We start from the raw sequence: 26,679 nt of genomic DNA on the forward strand, positions 1-26,679 counted from the left end.
GAGGATCCTCGGTTGCATGCATAGGGCTGTCATCTGCCACCAACTCCTTTTTTTTTCATTTTTTATGAAGAAAACAGGCTATATTAAGAGTAGTGTGCAAACAAACTCCACCTTTGATACTTATGCTATTGTACCATCAGTACTCCCTAGTTGGAATACAGCCAGCAAAAAATTCAATAGATACTGAATAAAATAAATTACTTGCAAGTTGTAATCTATCTCAGAAATGAAAGATAATGTGGACACTCATTTAAACAATCTATCAAAAGAATGCAAATTAGGTATTAAAGTTTTATCTATCAAAAGCAAGTTCACATTCCCACTGATCTAACCACAGAGCTAGAAAAGCAACTGAAAACAGCAGGTTTAAACTCAACAATGTACGAAAGCATTAAAAATTCTAAAGTGGAATGCAGCAGAGTAAATTGGTATGTAACAAATGCTCTAAATCATTATTAGGTAGAAACCACTGACCAAGTATGCTAAGAGATACATAATCAAAACTAATACAGATAACACATACTACATCAATCATTACTTAAATAAATGTAAATCCAGCATCAAGTTCTCACCAGTATCAGATGCTACTTGAACCAGTCTATTTGACATGTCCATGACAATTATCTCTATGCCATCAAGCTAAGTGAAAAGAAAGCAGTCTAAAAAAGCATTGACACATCCATGACAATTATCTCCAAGCCATCAAGCTAAGTGAAAAGAAAGCAGTCAAAAAAAGCATATACAGTATATTATACAAGACTTCTTAAATCAGTTATCTGTACCAGCATACTGGTATGTGGATAATAAGCAAGACTAACTGCTGCAGCTTTTTGATGACAGATAATCAAACAAATACAAATCACTTCAAACAACTTTTACCTTTTTATGTGTGGGTATATATCCACAACTTTAAGGGACATAACCAAGGCTAACCACAGTTCTATCAAAGGAATATGATGATGAAAATCCTTCAACTAAAAGACAGTGTTTGTGAAGTATTTATGCCTTCAGCGTGATATGTACTTCACAATCCACCTCTGTTCCATAAAGAACAAACATTCTGTTGATACAGCACTGGCCATATGAATTCATGGTTAAAATCTCACCCCATGTGCATAGAAAACTTTTAAATTGGACCTTTGCAATAATTGGGACTTATGGTTTTACATTTTAATATATAGTGGCAATAATAACTGATGTTAAACTGTATATGAAGTAACTTATTATCAAAGATGAACAACATGGTTTCACTCTTGTTTCAAATTCACCTCACCCAAACAGATGTACAATTACATTGTACATCTCAAAGAGAGCAATTAGGAATAAAAAAAATATACAGCATGTGAGATCATTAAAGAAAAGCATAATCACAACAAATATTTATGAATACACAAAAGTAAACCCAAGATGAGTAACTACACAAAATCAGTCATGCCAACAGACAATATTACTTATTTTAACAAGTTACTTTATAATAAGTTTCCATTGGCAAAAACGTTATCAGGATCAAAATATTTCTTAATAGCCTTTAAAGCTCCAAGACTAGGTTCCGAGTAAGTTTGGTTCATAAACTGACGTCGGATTTTCCCAACGCCATGATGATGCGAGATGCTTCCTCCACAAGCCAAGATCTCATTACGAGCATTGCCCTGAAATGAATTTAATTCTGTTTTCTAACTCCAAACTTACACTAGAATGAGAAACTCAGCATTATAGCTCAAAAGATTTCTCAAGTATTAATGTTATTTACTAATCTTACCAGAAAAATAATTTTATGACAGATATATCAATTTTTTTATACAAACCCATTACTGTACAGTACTTAAAATTAGCATAAATCTCACACAGAGATCAAATGATACTCACAGAATCTACCCAAAAGCTACCTGACCTCTTAAGGTCATACAGGAAGTTGTACTCAAATGATAAACCTTGGTACTGCAAGAAGTTTAAAACTTGTACTAAAAGCTACTATGTTCACTTTCTGCTTCAGATTCTTTTAGGGAATGATGCAAGCTGTGAGAACTGTACTGGCATTTGGTACACCTGGGGATCACGAAAGTCAAAGAGGACAGCACTTTTTGGCCCATTTCTTTATTCATTTCTTTTATCACAATTCTTAGATCCACATTTCACTATTATTGTAACTTTGCCTCCCATTTCACTATTATCGTAACTTTGCCTCCCACCTTTGTTTTCATGGCCATGTGGCCCACATCTCATACATGAATGTGTGGTCAATCTGAACTTTTCAAAAAACAAAACCTTAAAAAATTTTTTAGAACTCACCCCAGTAGCTATACATCTTCACTGCATCTAGTATGCTTATAACTCCTTCTCCATGCTCGGCCCTGGGCTTGGACAAGCATAAACTAAGGCTATGTGGTGTTTGGAGGCTGCCTTTGTATCAGATATCTCCTTATACTGTACCTTCCAGTATAAAACTTGGCAGTTGAGGGAAGTGAGATGGCGCTGAAGATAGGTGGAAGGGCCCAGTATTAATCTCATACTGACATGTTGTTAGTGTCCCCCTTTTCCCAGCAACTGTCCAAGACAGTTAATGGCCCATCTTCTTCCCCCTTCAAATCAAGTTCAAGAAATTCATGTCATCACATTTTTTTATAATTTACATTTTTTAGAGTTCACATTTACCTTCCTCATTTTTCTTATTCTAAGAATTTTCCTTTATTAATTTTCTTCATCGGTCTCCTAGCACTCCTACGACATTATTTTCACTCTATACTACTTATCACTACTGATGTATTCAGCATGTGATAAAACAACTGAATGGTTCAGACCATCCCAACCTAGCCTATACAAGATCCTGCAAGGAGACATTTTGTGTCTGGCCTTTTCCAATCTCCTCCTCTTGTAACTTTAAGTAATCCTATAAACTTATTCCCCATTGTAAATTTTTCCTCATTTCTTTAAATTTAACTAGACATATGTGAATTTAAGACTCAAAAATTTTTTAGTTAAATTAATGAGTACTAACTTTGAATGTTTGAAACTGATATGCCATGGAAGACAACCACTTATCTGGATTAAGATGACTGGTCTTCACCTTCAAGTAATATGACTAGTAAGTGGATTAAAAGGTGATTTGATCCCACAACTGAAGAATCTTGTGGAAGTTGTTCTGTCCTTGGGAAATATTTTTTTAAAACAAAGTTTGGAGTTGAAGAATTTACCATAGAGAATGATGTCAAGGCAAATGATCCAGCAAAGTCTATGCCATAATAGATACAAGGATGGTTAGGTACCAAAGGAAATTATTTTAAAGAGTCCAAAGCACACCTGAATATGGAACCATCTGTCCCACAAAATCTGAAGAACAGGCTGATCAACATGTGACATACCCCTGAGAAAGCCTGCTAATATACAGTATATCTGGCATCTTTGCATGCAAATCATAAAACATGTTCACTTGAAGGAAAGTAAAAAAATACAGAATCCACAAGAGATCTAATCTTATAGCTAAACACTATAATTTGTGCTGCTTTATAAATACCTATCTGAGCCAAAGCATTACAGAATTCTCAATTCTTTGCTTGTTACACCTTGGAAAAAGTAGTCTAGAATCTCCACTGAACTCCTTGGTTCTTCATGTAGCCAAAAATTTGTGCTGCTTTGCCATCATCATAATCATGTAAGGCCTCAATCCCTGTCTTCTGAGCCAAAGTTTTACAGAACTCTTGATTCTTTGCTTGATGCATCTTGAAAATGGTACTCTGTAACCTCCAATGAACTCCTTGGTTCTTAACGTAACCAATACTTTGTGTTGGTTTGCCATCGTCATACTCATGTAAGGTCTCAATACCTGTCTGAGCCAAAGTGTTACAGAATTCTTGATCCTTTGCTTGGTGCATCTTGAAGACAGTAGTTTAAAACCTCCTCTGAACTCCTTGGTTCTTCATGTAACCAATAATTTGTGTTGCTTTGCCATCATCATACTTGTGTAAGGCCTGAATACCTGTCTAAGCCAAAATGTTACAGAATTCTTGATCCTTTGCTTGATGCATCTTAAAAGACAATAGTCTAGAACCTCCACTGAACTCTTTGGTTCTTCATGTAACCAATAACTTGTGTTTCTTTGCCATCATCATACATGTGTAAGGCCTCAATGCATGTCTGAGCCAAAGTGTTACAGAATTCTTGATTCTTTGCTTGGTGCATCTTGGAGACAGTAGTTTAAAACCTCCTCTGAACTCCTTGGTTCTTCATGTAACCAATAATTTGTATTGCTTTGCCATCATCATACTCGTTAAGGCCTCAATATCTGTCTAAGCCAAAACATTACAGAATTCTTGATCCTTTGCTTGGTGCATCTTAAAGACAGTAGTCTAGAACCTCCACTGAACTCCTTGGTTCTTCATGTAACCAATAATTTGTGTTGCTTTGCCATCATCATACATGTGTAAGGCCTCAATACATGCCTGAGCCAAAGTGTTACAGAATTCTTGATTCTTTGCTTGGTGCATCTTGGAGACAGTAGTTTAAAACCTCCTCTGAACTCCTTGGTTCTTCATGTAACCAATTTGTGTTGCTTTGCCATCATCATACTTGTGTAAGGCCTCAATACCTGTCTAAGCCAAAATATTACAGAATTCTTGATCCTTTGCTTGGTGCATCTTGAAGACAGTAGTCTAGAATCTCCGTTGAACTCCTTGGTTCTTCATGTAACCAATAATTTGTGTTACTTTGCCATCATCATACTTGTGTAAGGCCTCAATACCTGTCTAAGCCAAAACGTTACAGAATTCTTGATCCTTTGCTTGGTGCATCTTAAAGATAATAGTCTAGAACCTCCACTGAACTCCTTGGTTCTTCATGTAACCAAGAATTTGTTTCTTTGCCATCATCATGTGGCGGACTTCAAACCCACAAACAAAACAATACACAACACTCACCCTGATCTTCGGTTGCTGGAGACGGACCAAAGGTCCACGGTCGCCAATCACAGCACGCAAAACCACAAAACAAAACTGCAAACAGACCCTCCACCAACAATGAACAAAAAAGAAGAGACACATGCACCATCAATGTTGGTACAAAAACCCAGACCAAAATTAATTTCGAACTGCCCATCCACTTTCAAGGCTGGACCTCAACTCCCCAAGACTCTCCCAAAACCGAAATCTACCTAACATTTTCACAGACAGACAGCGGCGTAAACGACTCCAACAACCGAACCACTCACAACGACAATTACACTTGCTCTCTCTCTCTCTCTCTCTCTCTCTCTCACACACACACAAAACGTTGGGAAATGCTAAATACAAACAAATTCATTCATCCCTCTATAATTCTCCCCCCTTTTTAGCATTTCCCAACCAACACCTTTCACACTGCATTCAAATTGCCTTACACAACACCCACGGATGCTCACTTGCAGGTCCTCTAGATCGCGTTCGCGGGAACGCAATCATTCTCTCAGAATCACTTTCTCTTCCAGCAACATTCAGATTCACATTTTCTCCTCCATTCTCTCTCAGATTCACGCTATCTTCTTCACTACTACCACTCTCAATTTCATCTACAATCTCATCTATACCCTCTAACTCGTTCCCAAATACCTCCCCCAATTCTTCAACTAACCCATCCCATTCGCTCATTGACCTTTCGAATTCTTGCAACGATTCATTCATGCTTTCAATCACTCGCATATTACTGCTACGCTCTCTTACTCTTACACTTTCGCTCACCTCCAACCATTCACTCACCCCTACACGTTCAGTCAACTCAGTTATATCAAACCCGCATATGCTATACGTCCTATTCATACCATCCCATTCATCTGTATTACACGCTTTATCACTCATTTTCACTTTGGCACTCACACCCCTATCACACAACTTACGATCATTCCGTTCACTTATGTTCTTCCCTTTCTTACGTTTTCTACCATACTCTATCAAAACAAATTGCTGATCCTCCATACACAAGCTCTCATGCATACTTGGTTCACCCACATTCGATTTCAACCATTTATACACCCCATTCTCTCTTACATATTCCGGTACATCCTTCCATCTACGCAATTGGTTATGATGCGCTCGTATTTCTCTCTCACTACCATCTACACATACTTCCCCTACAACATAACTAAGCCCACTGGGACCAACTTCCAACACTTCATACGGACCCTCAAATTTTTCACGCACTTTATTTACATTCAACCGCCCTTTCTTGATTACTTCTTTCAACACTTTCTCGCCCACCTTGTAACTTTCGAACCTCTCATGTGCCTTCTTCCATACCTCCCTATCATTCTCAGATATACCCAATCTCGGTCTCACTATCTTTTCAAAATTTAATACATATTTACACGGAGACATACCAATACCCTTATGCACGGTGGCGTTGTATACCCACAACGCTCGCCCAACATTTACATCCCAATCATTATCACATTCACTCATCATACGTAATATCTCCGTCAACGTTCTCACCGTTCGCTCCGCCAATCCATTCGCACTGGGCATATACGGCGTAGAGTACACATGCTCTATGCGCCAATCACGCAACATTTGCTCAAACTCCCATCCAACAAATTCAGGCCCATTGTCACTCAACATTCGCGTCGGCTTGCACACACACATTGGCAACATCACTTGACCCACCATTCTCGCTACAGTCTCACTCTTTTTGTTCCGAATCGCTACTGCATATGCAAACTTACTCAAATGATCTACCATTACAACCATTTCCACATGTCCCCTAGCAGTCACAGGCAACGACACACAATCAATCACAACCATCTCAAATAACTCTTTCATCTGCAATCGCAACACAGGTGGATTCGCATGCACACTTTGATACTTACCCTTCTGACAGTCCGCACACGTAATCGCTACATCCGCACAAATTTTATTCAATCCAGGCACATACAATCTCTCTCTCATACATTCCCATAATTTATTTTTCCCCAGATGCCCAAACTTATCATGCACTAATAAACACATACCCACGGCTGTGTCTTCCGAAAACACTGGCACATACACTTCCCCATCCCATATTCCTTCCTGATGCAAAAAATAAACTATACCTTTACATACAACAAATCTCTTAGCCCTTCGCTTATACACTTCTAACTCACACAGCCAACTTCCTACTCTTACACCCTCTAACACACACTCTCTTAACATACTTATTCTCATGCACTGATTTTGCATCTGCTTAATTTTCTCTTCACTCAACAAATCATTTTCACTCCTTGCAATATCTACCATACCTACAAAACTAGTTTTAGACACATCCCCTCCTTTAACCTTCGTTATTTCCCTGCCGCCCTTTCCTAAAATTCCCCTCCCGACATCCACACTTATATCATGCATTCTCATAAAATCAATTCCTAATAAAAAACAGGTAGGCATATCATTCTCATCCATGACTACAAAATTATGTATTATTTCAAATCCCCCTAACTGAATTTTTAATTGTACCTCCTCCCATATTAACACACTCCCTTGTCCCAAACCATGTATCCTTACACTCGTTGATTTTCTTTTTATATCCCAATCGCACCTTTCCAATTCACTCACTACTGTACTACTCACTAACGACACTTGTGCTCCCGTATCTACCAAACTACAATATTCACTCTGATTCACTACTACATTCGTTACTAATTTACCTTTCGCTTCATGCATACACGCTCTCACGGCTACATTCACCTTCTTAGCTTCCTCACAACCATCCTCATCGCATTCATCTTCAAAGATATTCTCAACCGTACCCCTTATTCCCTCATTTTCCTCACAATCACCTTTCTTAACCAGCCAGCTACAATTATCTTTTCCACATTGAACATTTAAAATTACATTCGTACCATTTTCATTCACCCCTCCTTTATACTCCACCAGCCTATTCCATCCAAAGAATAATCGTACTGTAATTTTAAATATTTCAGCCACTACCAACAACACTTTCACTAACTTTTCCTCCTCATCTAATTCCCTTCCTTCCTCGCGCACTCCTCCTTCCGGCATTTCATTCATCACCTTTTCACGTAACTCATTCATGCTTGCAGGTACTCCGTCAATCAACCCATTTGTTTCCAAATTACTCAACCCCCCAAACAGACATTCCCACACTCGATTCTCCCCTACAAACTGTTGTAGAGGACCTGCTAGTGAGCATCCGTGGGTGTTGCGTAAGGCAATTTGAATGCAGTGTGAAAGGTGTTGGTTGGGAAATGCTAAATACAAACAAATTCATTCATCCCTCTATAATCATACTCGTGTAAGGCCTCATTACCTGAGCCACAACGTTACAGAATTCTTGATTCTTTGCTTTGGTGCATCTTGAAGACAGTGGTCTAGAATCTCCACTGAACTTGGTTCTTCATGTAACCAATAATTTGTGTTGCTTTGCCATTATCATACAAGTATAAGGCCTTAATACCGGTCTGAGCAAAAGTGTTACAGAATTCTTGATTCTTTGCTTGGTGAATCTTGAAGACAGTAGTCTAAAACCTCCACTGAACTCTTGGTTCTTCATGTAACCAATAATCTGTGTTGCTTTGCCATCATCATACATGTGTAAGGCCTCAATACCTGTCTGAGCCCAAGCATTACAGAATTCTTGATCCTTTGCTTGGTGCATCTTGAAGACAGTAATCTAGAACCTCCATTGAACTCCTTGGTTCTCCATGTACCCTGATGAATTATCTATAATGCAGCACTACAGTGTAGTTGGAAATAAGTGAAAATCCACAATTATGTATATGAACAGCAACTGTAATTTGAAACAAGTAAAAAAATGATTAAACATATGGACTTTTGATTTTCGCATGACAGTCCTCTTTAACCAACTAGATAAAAATATATGAATTTCTTAATGAGATAAAAAATTACTTAATTTTGTAATAGCCTGGGAAAACATCAGATAACCCTTCAGATTTTACTATGAAATGATGGTCATGTAATGGCTATTCCTCACATCTGTGTGCCAGATGTTGTGATCTTAATTGCTGCTTTTCATTCATAAGCTGCTCATTGGTGGTGAATCACCTTGATCACCACTTGGTCAAGGTGATTCGTAGGTGGCAAATGATCATCATCGGTGCCTGTTGTTTCTATGACAACTGCCACTTCAACAACCTGTGCAGAGGAGAGGAAGATGCAGCATTAGAGGCCAATAGAAAGTGCTTGAAATCTAAATTTATGGAATGACAGACCAGCTTGTCTGTATGTTTGTTTTCCTGCATAAAGGCTTTATTGCCATCTAATGCTTGGCTAATATTTATTAAAGCACCTCTAACACTCTATAACCTGCATTACTACTCCTTTATATTGTTTTAGCCCCCTCTCAATCCTTGGCATGATCATTCTACCAACTAAGTTCAGCAATGGTACTCTTTTGAGTGAAGTCCCTCACACTTCTTTTTTATGCTCTTGTAATCTTACATCCCTCCCTCTGCCTGTTTCTCCAAAACAAAATAAACTGCAAAGCTTGCATCTTATAGCATGCATTCTTACATCTTCTTATTATCTCATTAACAATGCTGCAACTATTCTTCTTAAGGATTTTGGATCTGATTGAATCTCCATAGGTAAAAGCTATGTTAATACTACCTGTGTTATTAATGAACTGAGCTGCTGTCTAAAGTTAGAAAAAGTTCTATAATCCTGCAGATAAACAGTGATCAAAGTGAGAGATACATCAGACTTTCATATCATGAGAGGTTGAAAACAACACCTCAGTTCATTAATAACACAGGTAGTGTTAAAGTATTCTTTACATATTTCTGGATATTCAATGAGTGCAGCATTGTGAAGGATATAGGAGTATTTGCAACAAAATGCAAGCTTTACAATTTATTTATTTTGGGGAGACAAGTTGGGATGTAGGGTTGCAAGAGGATAAAAAAGTTGCCATGGACTTTGCTCAAAACAGCACCATTATTAAACACTTTTGGGAAAATGATCATGTCATGGACTGGGAAGAATCTCAAACTACATATAGGAGTAGCCAAGTAGGTCATAGAAGAGAGGTAGTGTGTGCTTTGATAAATATTTGCAAAACATTAGATGACAATAAAGCCTTTACACAGGAAGGCAAACATACAGCCAACCTAGTTAGTCAATCCATAAATTTAGACTTAAAGCACTTCTTATTGGCCTCTGATACTTTGTCTTCCTTGCCTCTCCACACACAGGTTGTTGAAGTGATAACTGTGACAAAAACAACAGGCACCAACACTGATTACCACCGATTACCACTAATGAGCAGCTCGAGAATGAAAAGCAGCCTTCCAAACTGTCTTTCATGCTGTCTCGGTGCATTCTACTGAGGAATAAAAGATCAAGTCATTCGAGGCATGAGAGGTGTAGACCTACAGTCTTCTGGATGAGAAAAATAACTTCCCTAAGAAATGAGCTATGGGTGAGAAATAAGTATTCATCAAATCAATACCCATCTACAGCACCAACTGTAGAATGAGTTCCAAATGCCCAGTAAAGAGTCAGGGTAGATCAGTATAAACTGGAGATGGTTGGAAACATTTGATGAAAAATCCCTTGGCCTCTGAAGTTTTGCTGAAATCCTCTAAATTGTGCCACTCACTCCAGCTTTTTGAAAACTTTAGATTCAGTGAAGAGCCAACCAAAGAAAGCAAACCATATTACTGAACCCTTCAAGCCCTTTGTTGGCCGAGTTGGTTGAGCTTCAGACCGTCATTCGATGGGCCGGAGTTCGATTCCCGCCGCCGGCTGATGAAGAGTTAGAGGAATTTATTTCTGGTGATAGAAATTCATTTCTCGGTATAATGTGGTTCGGATTCCACAATAAGCTGTAGGTCCCGTTGCTAAGTAACCAACTGGTTCTTAGCCACGTAAAATAAGTGTAATCCTTCGGGCCAGCCCTAGGAGAGCTGTTAATCAGCTCAGTGGTCTGGTAAAACTAAGCTATACTTACTTACTGAACCCTTCAATACTGACGACAATTCCGCAAACTCAATATCTTGCCTATTAAAACTCTAAACATACTAAAGAATATAATTTCTCAGCTCTTGCTCCATTCTTCATTCTTATGCACACTAAAAATCACAATAACATGATAAAATATGCAAAGGATAAACAAAATCTCTAAAAGGTTCACAAAAGCACCAACAAATTATTTAAATGTAGGAATGCCAGTTGACACACACATGGATGCACAAAGAATAATCACATGTGCTACTGGAGAACCTAGGGATCTGGTCAGTTCTCTCTCTTTCTTTGAACATAAAACAGAAGTGTGAGGGCCATATGAGGCATAAAATGGGCTAATGGTAAGTAAAGTAAGGGAACTGTACATTATTCTATGAATTACACATTCACAACAGAAAACCATTACTGGAGTTTGTCTTAATTGTATGGAACATATTAGCTCAAGCAACCAAAACGGACATATTACTTAATAGATACTTAGAAGTTAATGAATGTCCCATTCTAGGCAAACTACCCAAAAAATGTCTAACATGAAATAATTCATTCTGCTTTTCCTTTTAAAAGGTACCTATAATTTCCCAGTTTATATTTCCAAGGGTTGTTTCCAACTTACAATTACTGTCAACAACAAAATCCATCAAAAAGATTTACCTTAATAACGTTAACTTACCTCAATTGTTTCATAAACATGTACAGGGTCTGACAGTCCACGATAGTTAAATGCAAAGTAGAAATAAACACAAGCACCTGCATCATAAGTCTGTGTTACTCTGCAGGTCACAAATGTGTGTTTAATGCCCCTTTCTGAAAATAAGTGATGGCATAAGAATATATGAAACTTGTAAAATAATTCTTACACATCATAAAATGATTTTACAGAAATCAGTGCTGCTATAACAAAAACATCTTCAAGACTTAAATAAGTTCAAACTTATAATTCAACATTGTCACTTATTGAATCAATATAATGTAACCATCATTCTCAGTTTCTCTTATAATTACAGCCTAAACTATCAATCTCTATAAACAATGGTTTGTTTATGATGAAACTGTTTTCAAAATTTTTTTTTTGCAAATTTGTACTTTGTGATAACAGATCTACAGTATATCAAATTTCATTAGGAAACAGTAAATGGATTCAAGCAAACTGGGATGTATAACATTACCTATCTAAACTTTACATGGTAAAATAGACAGGAATGGATGCTATCTGACATCACATTACAGTGACGCATACAGATCTGTCGGTGAAAAACACTCTGTAAAGAATCGCATATTAGTGTGGCAAGATATCTGAAGCACTTAAACTTTGTTGCTTTTCTATAAATTCCATTAGTTAGCCATATTCTTCAATCTGGACAACTTTGTTTTCATCCTTATCAATTGTGGCACAATCTTCAGCCTGGCTGACTTCACTTTGCTGCATAAGGAGAAAAGATTATACAGTCACATGCAGGTCTTTCCTGAATCATGCTGCTTTATTCTATCTATCAAGTTCTTGTTGGCTCTCTGCCAAGAAAACATCACTACTTGTGTGCAACACTTATGTCTCTAGTGCATCCTTTGAGACTGGCAAGCACTACAGAAAACCAAGGCCCTTTTCAAAACTATAAAAGGTCAGCTAAGGTACCAGCCACCTGTAAATATTATTTACCATAACAGAAAGATAAGGGTGTTTTAGGGATGGCCAGTCTGATGGTGAACCACTTTTTATTGGTACAGCAGTTTCCCTTTGCCCACACTTACCTAAACCTTTAGTAGTAGTATTCTCAAGACCCTCCACAAACCCTTTTTGTTTTCTGCTTGTCTGAGTGTGCAGCTGGGTCACTGAATACTTATTTTGGTTAAAATGCACTGCTCTCTGCATGTTTAATATACCATCAACACCTGCAGTCTCACTCATCAGAACTTTATTCTAAATTTCTTCATTCTGATATTCATCAAATTCATAACTCCTTTGCATCATCTGTATAATCAATTCCTTTCCTTAAAGTTTGGGGGTTGTATTTTCCCTGGATTTCCATTTTTAGTGTGAGTAGGTTTTTCTCCAGCTTTGGTCACTTGATCAACTTCTAATACAACATTTTCCTTTAAACTGCCACAATTTCACATGTTTAGCTGGTGGTATCTTTTGTCAGCCAGTTTATTCACTGCTTTTTTGGTGAAGAATTTCCTTATAAGTTTCAAAGAGATTAGTTTTTTGTTCCTTTAACAGTAAATTACATTTAGTTGCTTGCATTATGTCACCTTGCTTAGGTTATTCAAGCTTAGTTAGGTGTGTATACAACTTAGTGTACTTAAGCTGTATGCTTGGTCAAATTTTGAGAGGAAATTAATTATTTTTGTCCTTTATTTTATTTTTGTCATCAAAGTCAGGTACCCTTCCTCTCCTTTTCAATAAAACAGGTTTTGAAACAAGAAAAACCTATTTTTGATAGCTGCTGTGGTCCTCAAGGGCTCCAAAAGACAGACCAACTAATGTCAAAGAATTCTCTCTTGGCAAGAACAGTGCCTGCTGATAGAGTAACAGAGTACAAATGACCTCAAGGCTGGAGGGCTCATTCCCAAGCCTTCAGCTTCAAATTTATAATATAGATGTGGCAACAGTGCATGAGTCGACCATATTCACCACTACTCGCCACATCTGTAAAAGAAACATCCACCTCAGATTCCTGTGCCTTTTCCCCAAGGAAAGTGAGGGGGCTTGAGCACTCACAGTGGTTACCAAAAACATATTTTTCTTCCGTAAAAACCCATTTTTTGATAGCATAGTTGCTCTTGATCCTCAAAAGAGAATACATGCATAAAGAAATTAACCGGTGAAAAAATGGACTAGCTCTCTGATTAAAGAATCCCAGTAAACCAGACAAAAACCAGTCCACTATAGAGTCACATGAGTGATTACCAACCCTTTATTTACAAATCCCACTTGGGATTAGTAATGAAGGATGGGAAAGAACATATACATGGGGGGTGACTTACCTAAGTATGTCGGGGCGGGATACAGGATAACCGCTCCGCCCTGACAATTAGCAATGGGATTTTAAAAAATCTGAGACGGTAGCAGTGACATCTTAATACTTGAAGTGATCTGACCCGGCATAATATTTTACTAGTCATACTGACTTCTTACATAAGAATAAGAGATGCCCTCTTCAATGGATGCTCATTCTTGGCAAAGAATGATGGTCCAAGGAACATGAGCAAAAGACTGCTGGTGGTGTGGATTATGAAATGCTATCCATCTAAGTGAGCAGAGTTTGCTGATCCTGACTCCTGAAACCATGTTGGTCAAGAAAACCTGCCTTCTGAAGCATATGCAGGGGACACCAAGAGCCGAACAACCTTAGTCAAGGATGGGGGAATGTGACCCCTTATAGGAACAGTCTTTACAGTGTAAAGGACCAGAGGGTAGAGCTAAGTATGGAGCTTATGTCAAACCCATAAAGCAAGGGTTCTGATGGTGCAGCCTTGTAAGTTATCAATCCGGTAGCAAGGTGTGTGTCCTCAAACAGGTGGACCATAAAAATGTTAGAAGCGTTTGAATCACAATTTCAACTTGGCTCTCTCTGTGGAGATGAAGTTGGCAGTTTCTGCACAAGGTATTTAGCAGTGTTACATACACAATTTTCACTTCAAACTAGAATTAGAAAATCCACACATGAAGGTCATAGCTGAGTAAGAAAAATGTGCAGACGACTTTCCCTCTTAAGAGATAGAACAATGAATGGCAATGAAATTATTATCCTCACCTGTTGCTTTAGCAGAATGAATCAATGACGCTTAGGCCAATTTAGAACTGCCTAAGTAGTGGGCAGGCAGTTATCAGCCTACTCACCTCCAAAAATCTGGGGCAATGGAGGGAATAGGTAGACTGCTTGCCATGTGTTCCAGCCCTGTAGTAATGTCTCTTGCTATTGCCTGAATGTCCAGTTTGGAGGGACACGCTGGAAACTGATGGTTCTCTTCCATAGGAAACGGCCCCTAAGGTAAAACAGGAGACCAAAAACAAAATTCCTAGGCAACAGTATTGTGTTCAACTCTGACTGCCATCTCCTCCTTCTTGAAATTACTGGCTAAATGTTTTGTGCTTATTAACTTTCAAATGAACCCAGCTGACTCTCAAATATTCACTCCCTACCCTACCATAAAGGGAAGGCACCAACATCATTAGAGTGGCTCAAGTATAAGCCCAAACTGCTTGCTGGAACTCAGAGTGTTACATTAATACAATCATCTCCTCTTTAACTGAAGGAACTAATCATCAACTCACTACTTCATTGGTCTGCAGTTCAGATCCCATGGAAGGAGGTTATCATTGGCACTTTTTTTCAGGCAATAAATGCCTGCTTATAATGTGTACATCACCTTGGGCCCATTTGGGAAGAGGATAAAATGTGTCCAATCATTGCTAGTGGGGTGGGGAGAGGTAAAACTACAGTTAGGGGTGCACTGGTACATGCTATAATTCCATACACATGGCGCTGCACATTTGGATTCTCTCCTTTTATGCCCTTAGTGATGATGAACTTGCACATCTGGGCTCTCTCCTTTTATGCCCTTCGTGATGATGAACTAAGTGTTGACCTACTGCTACACTGGTTGGCAGTCTGAATACACTTATGTGGATATTTAAATGCATCTACCCCATGCTGGTGTGGTGGGGAAGGAGTGAAACCATAGAGGAGCATAGCTGCCACGACTCCACGCAGTTGAATTTCTGGTTCTGCTGCTTTTGTGCCCCCTCTAGCTGAATGGACTAAGTGTCATCCTACTGCTTCAGTATTTGGCAGTTCATATCACCAATGGAGGAAGTTACTGTTAATAACCCAATACTTTACTAATGAGGCTCCAGTCCTCATGACCACTTGTTAGTCCTCGGGAGTTTTAGGGGTACTACATGATCTCTGCAAAGAGGTACAGCGTAAAATGGCTGGAAAAAAAAAGCTGATTACCTAAGACAAAGGTTGGTTGTATGTGCAAGGAGAGGTGATACGGAGCAGTACGTCAGAATGTAGCAGGATGAAGATCACTGGCAGACTTTCATCCACATTCCAGTAGTTATTCAAGCTATTTATTAGCAATGAGTTTGTTGTGTAACAAATATAATCTCTTATACAATCCTATTATTTTTACAAGAAGTGCCCACTGCCCAGCCCCTCAATTCTCTGAAGTTAGTTCATGCTACATAATATATGATCCAGTTTGCTCCTGTGGATTGTGGCATCAGGGGTGCATGTGCCACATCAAGGTACTGAAAAAATGACTCTTGTTGCTTTTCTGCTATGAGGTGTCTGAGATTTCTGCACAGACAAATGAACAACTACATAAAAGCAAAGATTTATATTGAAGGAAATTCATCTCATACCTTAAAAAATTACCTTTCTGGTTGGCAGGGGGACTAGGTTGAACTTTACCAAAAATTTTCAAGTGTAACTAACATAAAGTACTGCAAATATAAAACATGGTATAGATGGTGTGAATAAATCTTATATTGATTTTCTACTATCTTAGTCTAGGAAATCAAAAGAACTCTGAGGGATCTATGTGCTAAATTTCCTGGGTTTTAACAATGAGACCCAATTTAATATGGAACTGCATAATGCAAGTAAATAGGAGAAAACGTTGTATTATAAAGGCTGAACAAGCTACTGCAAACTTTCACTCAAAATTCTATGAAGGCTCCCACAATGAAATACCAATATTTTCAGGTAAAAAATTTACAATAATAACTTATTATTGGCATTACACTCACCTTTACACTCCATTTTGATGCGATGCTTAACATTATGGCAGAGGGTTTGTACACGATCCCATGGCACAGAGGTTTCAAAAGACTCTGCGACAATACCATAGTCAAAACCTAGGTCCTGAAGAAAATAAGAACAAATTAATTATGCAACTTTAACTTAGCATTCAATGGAACATATTTCTATCAATTCCAAAACATTTTTTGTCAATAATGGTACTATATTCAATTCATATTCAATTACATAAAAAATTCAGTGATCTAGTTAACACCACATTAATATAAGTGGAGAATAATCTTACAATAGGAAAAGATTCCACATATAAACAATCTACCTCAAACAAAAATAAACATAAAAACTATCATCATCAAGGATTTATATTTATTAATAAAAAATCTATAAAATTTGTTGCAATTCATATAGTGACTTTATTGGTACTATTCATAGGGAGGCATACCTGTACAATTTGTATAATTTACCTTTTTATGAAATATGATGTTTTTGTTACAAATACATCTGACACATCAGAATACAGTATGCCAACTTCATTCAGTACCTTATGCCCAGTCAGTTAGTCATAAACAGTAGTTTATTCACATCATTAACACTAACAATTTCATGTCCGACTATCTCTTTATGGAGTCAGACATGACTTTTCTTCACTCTCTTTTCATACACTTTCTGACTGAATTCCCACTTGGCCTACCTTCATCAATTCCCTTTCCCACGGCTTCCTAAACCTCCCTATGGTCTTCATCCTGCAACTTTTCTGACTTACTGTTCCTCATCCCCTCTAATTACAGGTACAAAAAACCTCAATCTTTGGTATCTCAACCTGTTTTCCAAACATTTGACACCATACCTCTTCGCACCTTCATTTGTAATATGATTTTCCTTCTACAACTCCCATCACAAATCTTATTCTGTAGTCACACTTCCAAATCTCCCTCCTATTCTACATTGAGTGTTCCTGTCTGTACATGAAGTAGAGGCCTTGGGCATACATCTAAAGATTTTGCTTTGTTTGCATTATATCTGATAAATAAAACTAACACCTACAAAAGATCAATCTTAATGTTACTGTCTAAAAAACTGTTCTATTTTTCTACTACAGAACCCAGATACTTGGCTAAGCATCAGACAGTACTGAAACTTTTACCTAATTCACAATGAAAGACTCAAATCTGCAAATCTAAAATATATGAAAACAAGTTGAGAGAGGTGAACTTCTTTTCTCTCTACCCTGTGACTTTGTAACCAAATAAATTTCAATAGAGATTTAGTCAAGTGACACCAACTGAGGCACTTTCTGATCAAATAATAATTTTTATAAAAATTCATCCACCACATTTATGCTTCATAAAGTTCACATCTGAGCAAAAATTTTTATATCTATCCAAAAATTATGTGTAAACCCATAAACAACAAAGCACCATACAAAAGAATACATGTCATATTTCATTTATGCCACATTTAAAGAAACTACGTTTCTTAGTAAATCTAAGATAATTCCCAACATATATATCTGTACTGATCATGAAAGGAAGGCTATTGTGAAATCTCCGTTTGGTCAAACCAGACGCAGACGTCATCAATAAGTACCTGTGTAGTGCTTTAAGACAGTGCGTCATCATACATTAGCATCCGTTTGCATAAACTCAGCGTTCTCCTTTTGCTCAGAGCTGGAGGCAAAGTCACGTAGCCGTGGGAAGTTCTTGGGAACGAGGTCATATGTTTGTTCGTGTGTGTGCATCTTAGTCTTGCTATGTAAAAGTGTGACAGCTTAGATATTAGATCGACATGGGAGATCATCCCGTGCAGACCAATTGTATTCTTTTGTAAATAAGTCTTTATACGAAATACAAGAAAAACCACTATGGAGTTTGTCTGAAATCCTGCAGAACATTGGTCTGATCTTCCAAAAACAGTCTTATTCTACAGCCATGGAGAAACTGAAGATGTCATAACCAAACTCTGACTGAGTTCCAAACACAGTCCTTATAACCAAACACCTGGAGGAATTTCTGATGAAATACCTTCATAAAACAGTATGAAGGTCGTTTCCCAGTACCTTGCACAGATGATATTTTGTCTCTATTAGGACAGAATAAATTTTTTACTTCCTTGGACTTACTTAAAGGCTTTCACCAGATACCCTTAGCTAAGGATAGTACCCAGTACACTGCTTTTAGTACAGCTAGAGGTCACTATGAATTCCTCACGTATGCCATTTGGGCTACGTTGTGCTCCTATTACGTTCACTAGAATGATCAATATAGTGTTCGGAGATTTACTAGGGAATATTCTCCATGCTTATATGGATGATTTAGTTATATTTTCCAACACCTTGGAGGAGCATTTAAGTAAACTAGAAATAGTCCTTCAAAGGTTAAGAGAACATCATCTAAAAGTAAAAATTTCTAAATGTGAGTCTTTTAAAGACGAATTAGTCTATTTGGGTTTCATGGTATCTCGGCAAGGTCTTAAAGTAGTCCATGATAAAATCTCTGCTATTAGTAAATTTCCCGTTCCTACTAATGTTAAAGCCATACAGCAATTTCTCGGGGTTTCGGGTTATTATCGTCGGTTTATTCGAGATTATTCAGTAATAGCAGCTCCTTTAACTGATCTCATAAGGAAGGACGTAACTTTCAAATGGGAATCCCAACATCAAATTGCTTTTGATACCTTGAAAGAAAAAATCAGTTCTGCTCCTATTTTAAAGTTTCCCGATTTTACTAAAGAGTTTATTATTGCAACCGACGCATCAGATCAAGGAGTAGGAGGTGTGTTACTCCAGTGGCATGACAATAAGTTTTTCCCCATTGCTTTTTATTCTCGCAAATTAAAAATGTCAGAGAAGAAATATGCAGTAATAGATAAGGAATGCCTCGCCATTGCTAATTCGTTGGTACATTTTAAATATATAATCTATGGGTATAGTGTCAAGGTTCTAACTGATCACAAGCCCCCTTACTGACTTTTTTTAAAGGTTTCAATCATAGTCCTAAAAGAACTCGGTGGCACATGATTATCCAGGACTTTGGAGCTAAAATTGGATACTTACCCGGTAAAGCAAACGTAATCGCAGATGCGCTATCTCGTAACCCAGTACCAACACACTCAATACCTTTCGCTGATCTAGAAGAAATTCCAATTCCTTCATAAAGCTATGAAAATTGCTATCGAAAATGGTCAATCGTTAGCCCAAGCAACAGAGAATATTACAGATATAGAATGGAATCTAGATTCAGTAATGACAAGAACAAATGAAAGATCAGAAATTAAGAGTAATAATAGATGCATTAAATAGGAATCCAGATGATAAGGAATATGTGAAATATACGAATCAATATTTCTTGATTAAGGATAACATTCTATGCCGATCCGTGGCTAGGAGAACCAGGAGTTCAACACAGTTAACTAACGACCAGGTGGTTGTACCTATCACATTAATCCCAATCGTTCTGAAATGGCTTCACAACCATCCTCTGCATGGTCATCCTGGGTTCGAAATAACCTCTCAAAAGGCCAAGTCATTATTTTACTGGTCTACTATGTTAAAAGATATTAAGACATATATTAAAAACTGTGATATATGTTTCCGTCACAAGGGCCATACTAAGAATCCTGTAGGTCTCGGAACTTATCCCGTGCCTAGCAAACCTTTTGAAAGGGTACACCTTGATTTATTGACAGGTTTTTACGAGACAGACCGGGGAATAAAAACCTCTTGGTTATCATTGACGCCCTTACACGGTATACTGAATTAATACCACTAAAAAGTAAAACAGCCATTGAGTGCGCTAGGAAGTTTTACGAGTGCTATATATGCAGACATGGAATTCCAAATATAATAATCTCTGACTCAGGTGGAGAATTCAATAATCACTTCCTTAACTCATTGTGCGAAATTCTGCAAATAAAGAAAGTCAATACGATGATATACCATCCTGAATCTAATGGATTGGTAGAACGGGTTAATAGAAAGGTGCTAGACATACTGCGTGTAAACATAGGCGGTATGGACCCAAACTGGGATATTGCAATACCCACGGTGTCCAGTACCTAAATAACAATTATCATACTTCAATCCGTATGTCTCCCCATGAAGCTGTATATGGGATACCTGCTAGGTCACCTTTTCACATATTATCCCCGACATCTAGTTTATCAGATCCGTTGAAGGATATAATAGATGTTAGCCGAAGTAGATATCAAACACTTTATCAAAACCTCTTACAGGCTCAAGTGTTAATGAAGAATGCACATGATAAAAAGCTAAGGTCACAAAGCCTTACCAAGAAGGAGATATAGTATATGTACAAGTCTATGTTAGAAAAGGGCTAAATTGGAAATTGTTGCCTAAGTTTGAAGGTCCTTTCATAGTTATAGAAGTTTTAATAGGTAACCGACTTAAAATTCGGAATCAGTCCGATTCAACCGATGTTCGAACAGTATCTATCTCTCATGTGAGAGCTTAAGACAATGGTTTGTTATGAAAAAGTTAATTATTGTGTGAATTTTTACATCATTTGGATGATGCGATGTTTTTGTTTCATTATTTACAAGTTATTTTCTTTTACAGGCTCCAACATGAAGCTTGTCAAATTATACCATGCACTATTCCTCTCAATGTTTATCGTAGCTGGGAAGAGTTCTGAAATAACTTTACATCATGGTTCTATAGTAGAGGAAATGAATAATTTCTTTCTAACTGGCAGTAATATAGTTTTAGAAGTCAATATGAACGCCATTTTTACTAGCGAAAATGAAGTAATAACTTTGAAATCAGAATTGACTCTTTTTATCAATCTCTGGCAGACTTGCATAAATCATTCTTAGCTAGCAGTGATCCAACGTCGCCGAATCAAGTCAGTGACACAATTAATATGCTTTTCTGGGAATTAAGAAATAAAACAAGCGAAGCTGAAATCTTGGCTCGTGATTTGCTAATGTGGTCAATACCTCATGACGTTACAGAAAGGCGTAACCCACTTGTTCTAGCGGCATTAAATTTGGTTGGTTCCGTAGCAGGTCTTGGGTTAGGGATTTCAAATCGTTTAAAACTTCGCGATCACGGGGTTAAAATCGAAAATCTGGAACATCAACAAGAGGTATTAGCAGGAGAACTAAACAAACAAATTCAAGCTTTGAACAGCGTAATCAGTAAAGTAAATGAACAGTCACGACGTTTCAATCAGATTCATGACACTCAAGTTTTGTTAGCAACTTTGATGTATTATCACGCTAAAATTAATCATGTATACTCGAGAGTTTCAAGCTTTATCGAAAAATCAAAAGATTATGTGGAAGCTATAACACTTGCTGCTAAAGGCGTGTTGTCTCCTCATTTGTTACCGATTAAAAAGATCTTACTCAGATTATCAATAATGCTCATGATAAAATGCGCTATGTTCCAGTAGTAGATTTCCATAAAGTTGAATTTTATTACAGCTTGATCACAGTTAAAGTTGACCTTGATAAGATCGTAATCGACATTCCTTTCAACCCATCAGACGCGTGGAAAGCGTATAAAATTTCGCCTTTTCCCACGTATGTATCTAACGTCTCGACACCTATTATTAATAATCTGTCAGCTCTAGTATTGGTTTCCGCCAAAAAGGAAGCTTTTACGGTAGTCCGAGCCCAAGCACTGTTAAATGATTGCCATGATGTTATGAATAATGTAGTGTGCAGGATCGATTTGTTTGAATTCTTAAACATTATGTCATTGAATTCATGCGAATTGGACTTGGTACTTAACAGAACCTCTCCCCATACACGTGAACATTGTTTGGCTGGTTTAGTACGGTATCGTGACAATCAGTTTCGTCACAGGCTCGTGAATGGCACGTCATTCGTCTTCTCTGCAGAACCATACATCGTCACTTGCCCAGATGGTACTAGGACAACAGGACACATGTTCGTCGTTAATGATGGCTGCACTGCAACAACGCCGTCACTCTTCATCCGAGCTAGCACATCCATCATCAGAGGCCGCAACATCTTCATCAACACATCGTGGGGAAACACTAGGCTGCAAGGTCTAACAATTCCCTACAGCAGGCCCATCGAAAACGCTATTGCATCATTAGACTTGCTGTCTCCTGCGAGCCATTCTTCTGATCACCATGATTTTCTTCTCCTCTACACATTAATTGCCGTTGGTATGTTCCTGGGAGCCGTAGGCGTAATCGTCAGCGTAATGTTTTGGAAAAAAGCACGAGAGATGAAGGAGACCATTGCGAAATCTGCTGTTTCTCAAAGGTCAACGTTGGACTGGCGCAATTATATGTTCCGGGTTCAATAATGGAATTACTGGCCATTTTTTCATTAAAGCTCGAGTACACAGAGAAAGACTGAAAAGGTTCTATTTTCGGTGGTAATGTATGTGAGGAAGAGCTGAACATTTCTGGTGTTATCATTTATCTACATTTATTTCTTTAATAACCTATACTACATATGTATGTATCAATTGCGTGTAGTAGCATGTTGTTCATTCAACATTTTGCATTTAGTAATTTGGTTGTCCATACTGATTAATCTATCAGGATAACTGTTTGTTTATATAAACCTACCATATGGTTATTACCTTTGGATACATTTTTTAAGCATTGATTTCAATCTCTATCATTGCAAGTGTATTCATATAATCTGTGCACAAATGTTTTTACTTCGTATACGAATTGCATTATCATTTCTGAATTGCATTATCATTTCAGAATTGCATTATCATTTCAGGATTGCAATATCATTTCTGAATTGCATTATTTTATTTGATTTATCCGGATTGCATTATCTATATATGATTTATATGTTAATCATTAGTATTGTCAGTATAATCAATGTTTGAGTTATATATCTTACCTTTTTTTTCTCACTTTGCTACATTTTAGTAAGACTTGTGTTCACAAATATGCAACATATTTCAGTATTTGCTGTCTTCAGTAATTACTATATATCTCATTCACATTTTGAGTATAATGATGTTTGGAAGCGTATATTTTCTTTTGCTTTCTGAGGATTTATGCTTAGCTAGTGAATGCCTGTTTTGATGATTTCGTTCCTATTGTGTTTTACGTGGCGAGCAAATGTCATATTTCATTTATGCCACATTTAAAGAAACTACGTTTCTTAGTAAATCTAAGATAATTCCCAACATATATATCTGTACTGATCATGAAAGGAAGGCTATTGTGAAATCTCCGTTTGGTCAAACCAGACGCAGACGTCATCAATAAGTACCTGTGTAGTGCTTTAAGACAGTGCGTCATCATACATTAGCATCCGTTTGCATAAACTCAGCGTTCTCCTTTTGCTCAGAGCTGGAGGCAAAGTCACGTGGCCGTGGGAAGTTCTTGGGAACGAGGTCATATGTTTGTTCGTGTGTGTGCATCTTAGTCTTGCTATGTAAAAGTGTGACAGCTTAGATATTAGATCGACATGGGAGATCATCCCGTGCAGACCAATTGTATTCTTTTGTAAATAAGTCTTTATACGAAATACAAGAAAAACCACTATGGAGTTTGTCTGAAATCCTGCAGAACATTGGTCTGATCTTCCAAAAACAGTCTTATTCTACAGCCATGGAGAAACTGAAGATGTCATAACCAAACTCTGACTGAGTTCCAAACACAGTCCTTATAACCAAACACCTGGAGGAATTTCTGATGAAATACCTTCATACAACATACACAGGATGTCAAGATCCACATTATGCAATTCATACTGACAGGTCCAAAAATTCATCTGAGATACGATTTGCTGCAATACTATCACTTGAAACATTTACCCAGAGAGTCTGTTTTCAAATCAGAATTGTCTGCACAAGCCACCTTAGAAATGCATAATTTTCACAGGCCACAAATACTTTGGAAACCTTTATAAATTATTGTCTTAAAAATCTCTTATCTTGACAAATTAAGTTTTCATTCCACAAAACTAAATTTGAAGCTGGTATAAATGTTGAATACTTATTCAATAGCAATGTGAGCACACAGCAAGATAGCAAGAAAAATCACTAGCTACCAAATGAACCGATTACTTCACTAGAGTTGGTAACAGAAGACCAACATACAACAGTTTAACATGACCATAGAGTCATATTTCAAGACTCTCACTGGGCTAATCTGAAGGATTTGTTCTTACCTGAGAAATGAAAATTAGAGAATGATAAAGCTTAAAGAAGTCTGAAAACCCTGGTAGGAAGAAACTAAAGGGAACATAAGAAAAGTAAAAGGAAGAAAGCAATGCAGCATGTGGCCAAAATATTGCTGGAAAGAACCTTGAGTATCATCTACAGTGTGCCATGCAAGACTTACTGTAAGCTCCTCAAATGGTAAAAGGCTCCTGTAAACCTAGGGCTGGCACACTATAAATTTAGAATACATGTATACTAATCTATGCTATCATAAATGTAAAGCCTATTTGTGTGAGAACATACCAAACTTACCCTAATATATGCTATAACAAATGTAAGCATGTACCCTCTCTGCCCATTAGCATCACCAGCTGGGATACCACCATTATTCAAAGCTATGTCGTACAAACGTTTTTCTTGTGCAGCAACTTCTTGTTCTGAGCCTACAGGGAAAATAGAAAATACATATTTGTGAAAAAACTTGAAAAATGCACACAAAATAACATAAGACTCATCACCTTACAAATAAACGATTAACTTAAGAAAATGCAATGAACACGTATCCCACATCAGATGACTAAAAATCTCAACAGAGATCACTTATAAATCAAACAGTAGAATATACCCATCGATTACAAATAAAGATGTAACGGGAAGTTTCAATGAAAACAAACCTTGTTATAACAACCTGAAAACCCAGGAATGGCTAAAAGTTAATTAGTGTAAAACTACTATAATTTACCAATACAGGCAGTCTCCGCTTACTGGTGGCATCGGTTAACAGTGTTTTGGTTTTACGACACATGGCTAACAACATCGTTAACCAGATTTTGGCGCCGGTGAGCGGTTTATTGGCGTTGGTAAGCAGTTTATCGGTGTCTGTAAGCAGTTTATTGGCATCAGTAAGTGGTTTATTGGTGTCAGTAAGTGGTTTATCGGCACTTACAGCATCGTAAATGCCATTTATTACCATAATTGTTGTGATGTTCCGGTTAACGACGATTTTCGATTACTGGCACTCAGCCAGGAACAGAATCCCTGCCGTTAACTGGGGACTGCCTGTACCATTAAAAACGATGATAACACAAGTGAAGAAGGGGACAACAAGTTTCTACACTGTGAATTTACTTATTGTACAGTCTTAAAGCTCAGACTATAACATGGCTACCCAGGAGTAGGTGCCACTAGGGACAAAATCTCAGATGGGACAGCCACTGAGTTCTAAGCAAGGCTCCCCTCCCTCTGTGTCCTAATTCTGTCCACTTTCTGGAAGTTATCTCAGTCTTCTAGAACTGTTTTGGCTGCAGTTATAAAGTCCTTATATGGACCCTATATGGGTGTACTATACTAAGATTTCATGGTGTAGTGCCCAGGGTGCCCCTTCCCATTCTCACCAAACTTAAGATACCCATAAGATTCTGGAACCATATAACATCCAGTCATCGCTAGTGTATTCCCCAATGTCAGAAGAGGGAGCAACAACAACAGTAACATCATCTCTTTTGAGAAAGATGCAGATGTGCTCATTGAGGGAAAGGAAAAGCACCTCCTACAATGCCAGTAAGGGCAAAGGAAGAAGTGAAGCTCGATAGGATTTGCCAGGGGTGGGGGGGTTGCCTTTTGCAACACTACATGCTGTGAAGTCTTCCCCCCGGGGACATAGCATTATTTCCAATGGTCTGGGGTGGAAACCCACTCCCCATACCCTCTCTGACCCCTGGAGAAGTGTGTACAAAAGGCTCTCTCAAAGGGAGCCATGGACAAAGAAATGCTCATTTGTCACTATTTATGTCTTCAGCATCCCTCAGAAGGACTCTGAATGAAAAATTATCCTTGACCTATCAAAGCTGAG

The 26,679-nt window shown here is 37.8% G+C and overlaps 1 protein-coding gene across 2 annotated transcripts in view; it reads right to left on the reverse strand.

Moving 5' to 3' along the window:
• Nucleotides 1-1,155: 1,155 nt before the first annotated feature.
• The window catches only part of ADPS (alkyldihydroxyacetonephosphate synthase), a 94,199-nt gene continuing 68,675 nt past the window's right edge, over nt 1,156-26,679 (reverse strand). For both annotated transcript variants that reach the window (XM_067127383.1, XM_067127381.1), the window contains exons 10-13: nt 25,140-25,270; nt 16,690-16,804; nt 11,605-11,738; nt 1,156-1,649 (exon numbers count right to left, since the gene is read on the reverse strand). In XM_067127383.1, coding sequence (XP_066983484.1) covers nt 1,470-1,649; nt 11,605-11,738; nt 16,690-16,804; nt 25,140-25,270 — 560 coding nt within the window. In that variant the 3' untranslated portion in view covers nt 1,156-1,469. The remainder of the gene's footprint in view (nt 1,650-11,604; nt 11,739-16,689; nt 16,805-25,139; nt 25,271-26,679) is intronic.

This window comes from Macrobrachium rosenbergii, chromosome 25 (genome assembly GCF_040412425.1).
Source record: "Macrobrachium rosenbergii isolate ZJJX-2024 chromosome 25, ASM4041242v1, whole genome shotgun sequence".
Lineage (NCBI taxonomy): Eukaryota > Metazoa > Arthropoda > Malacostraca > Decapoda > Palaemonidae > Macrobrachium > Macrobrachium rosenbergii.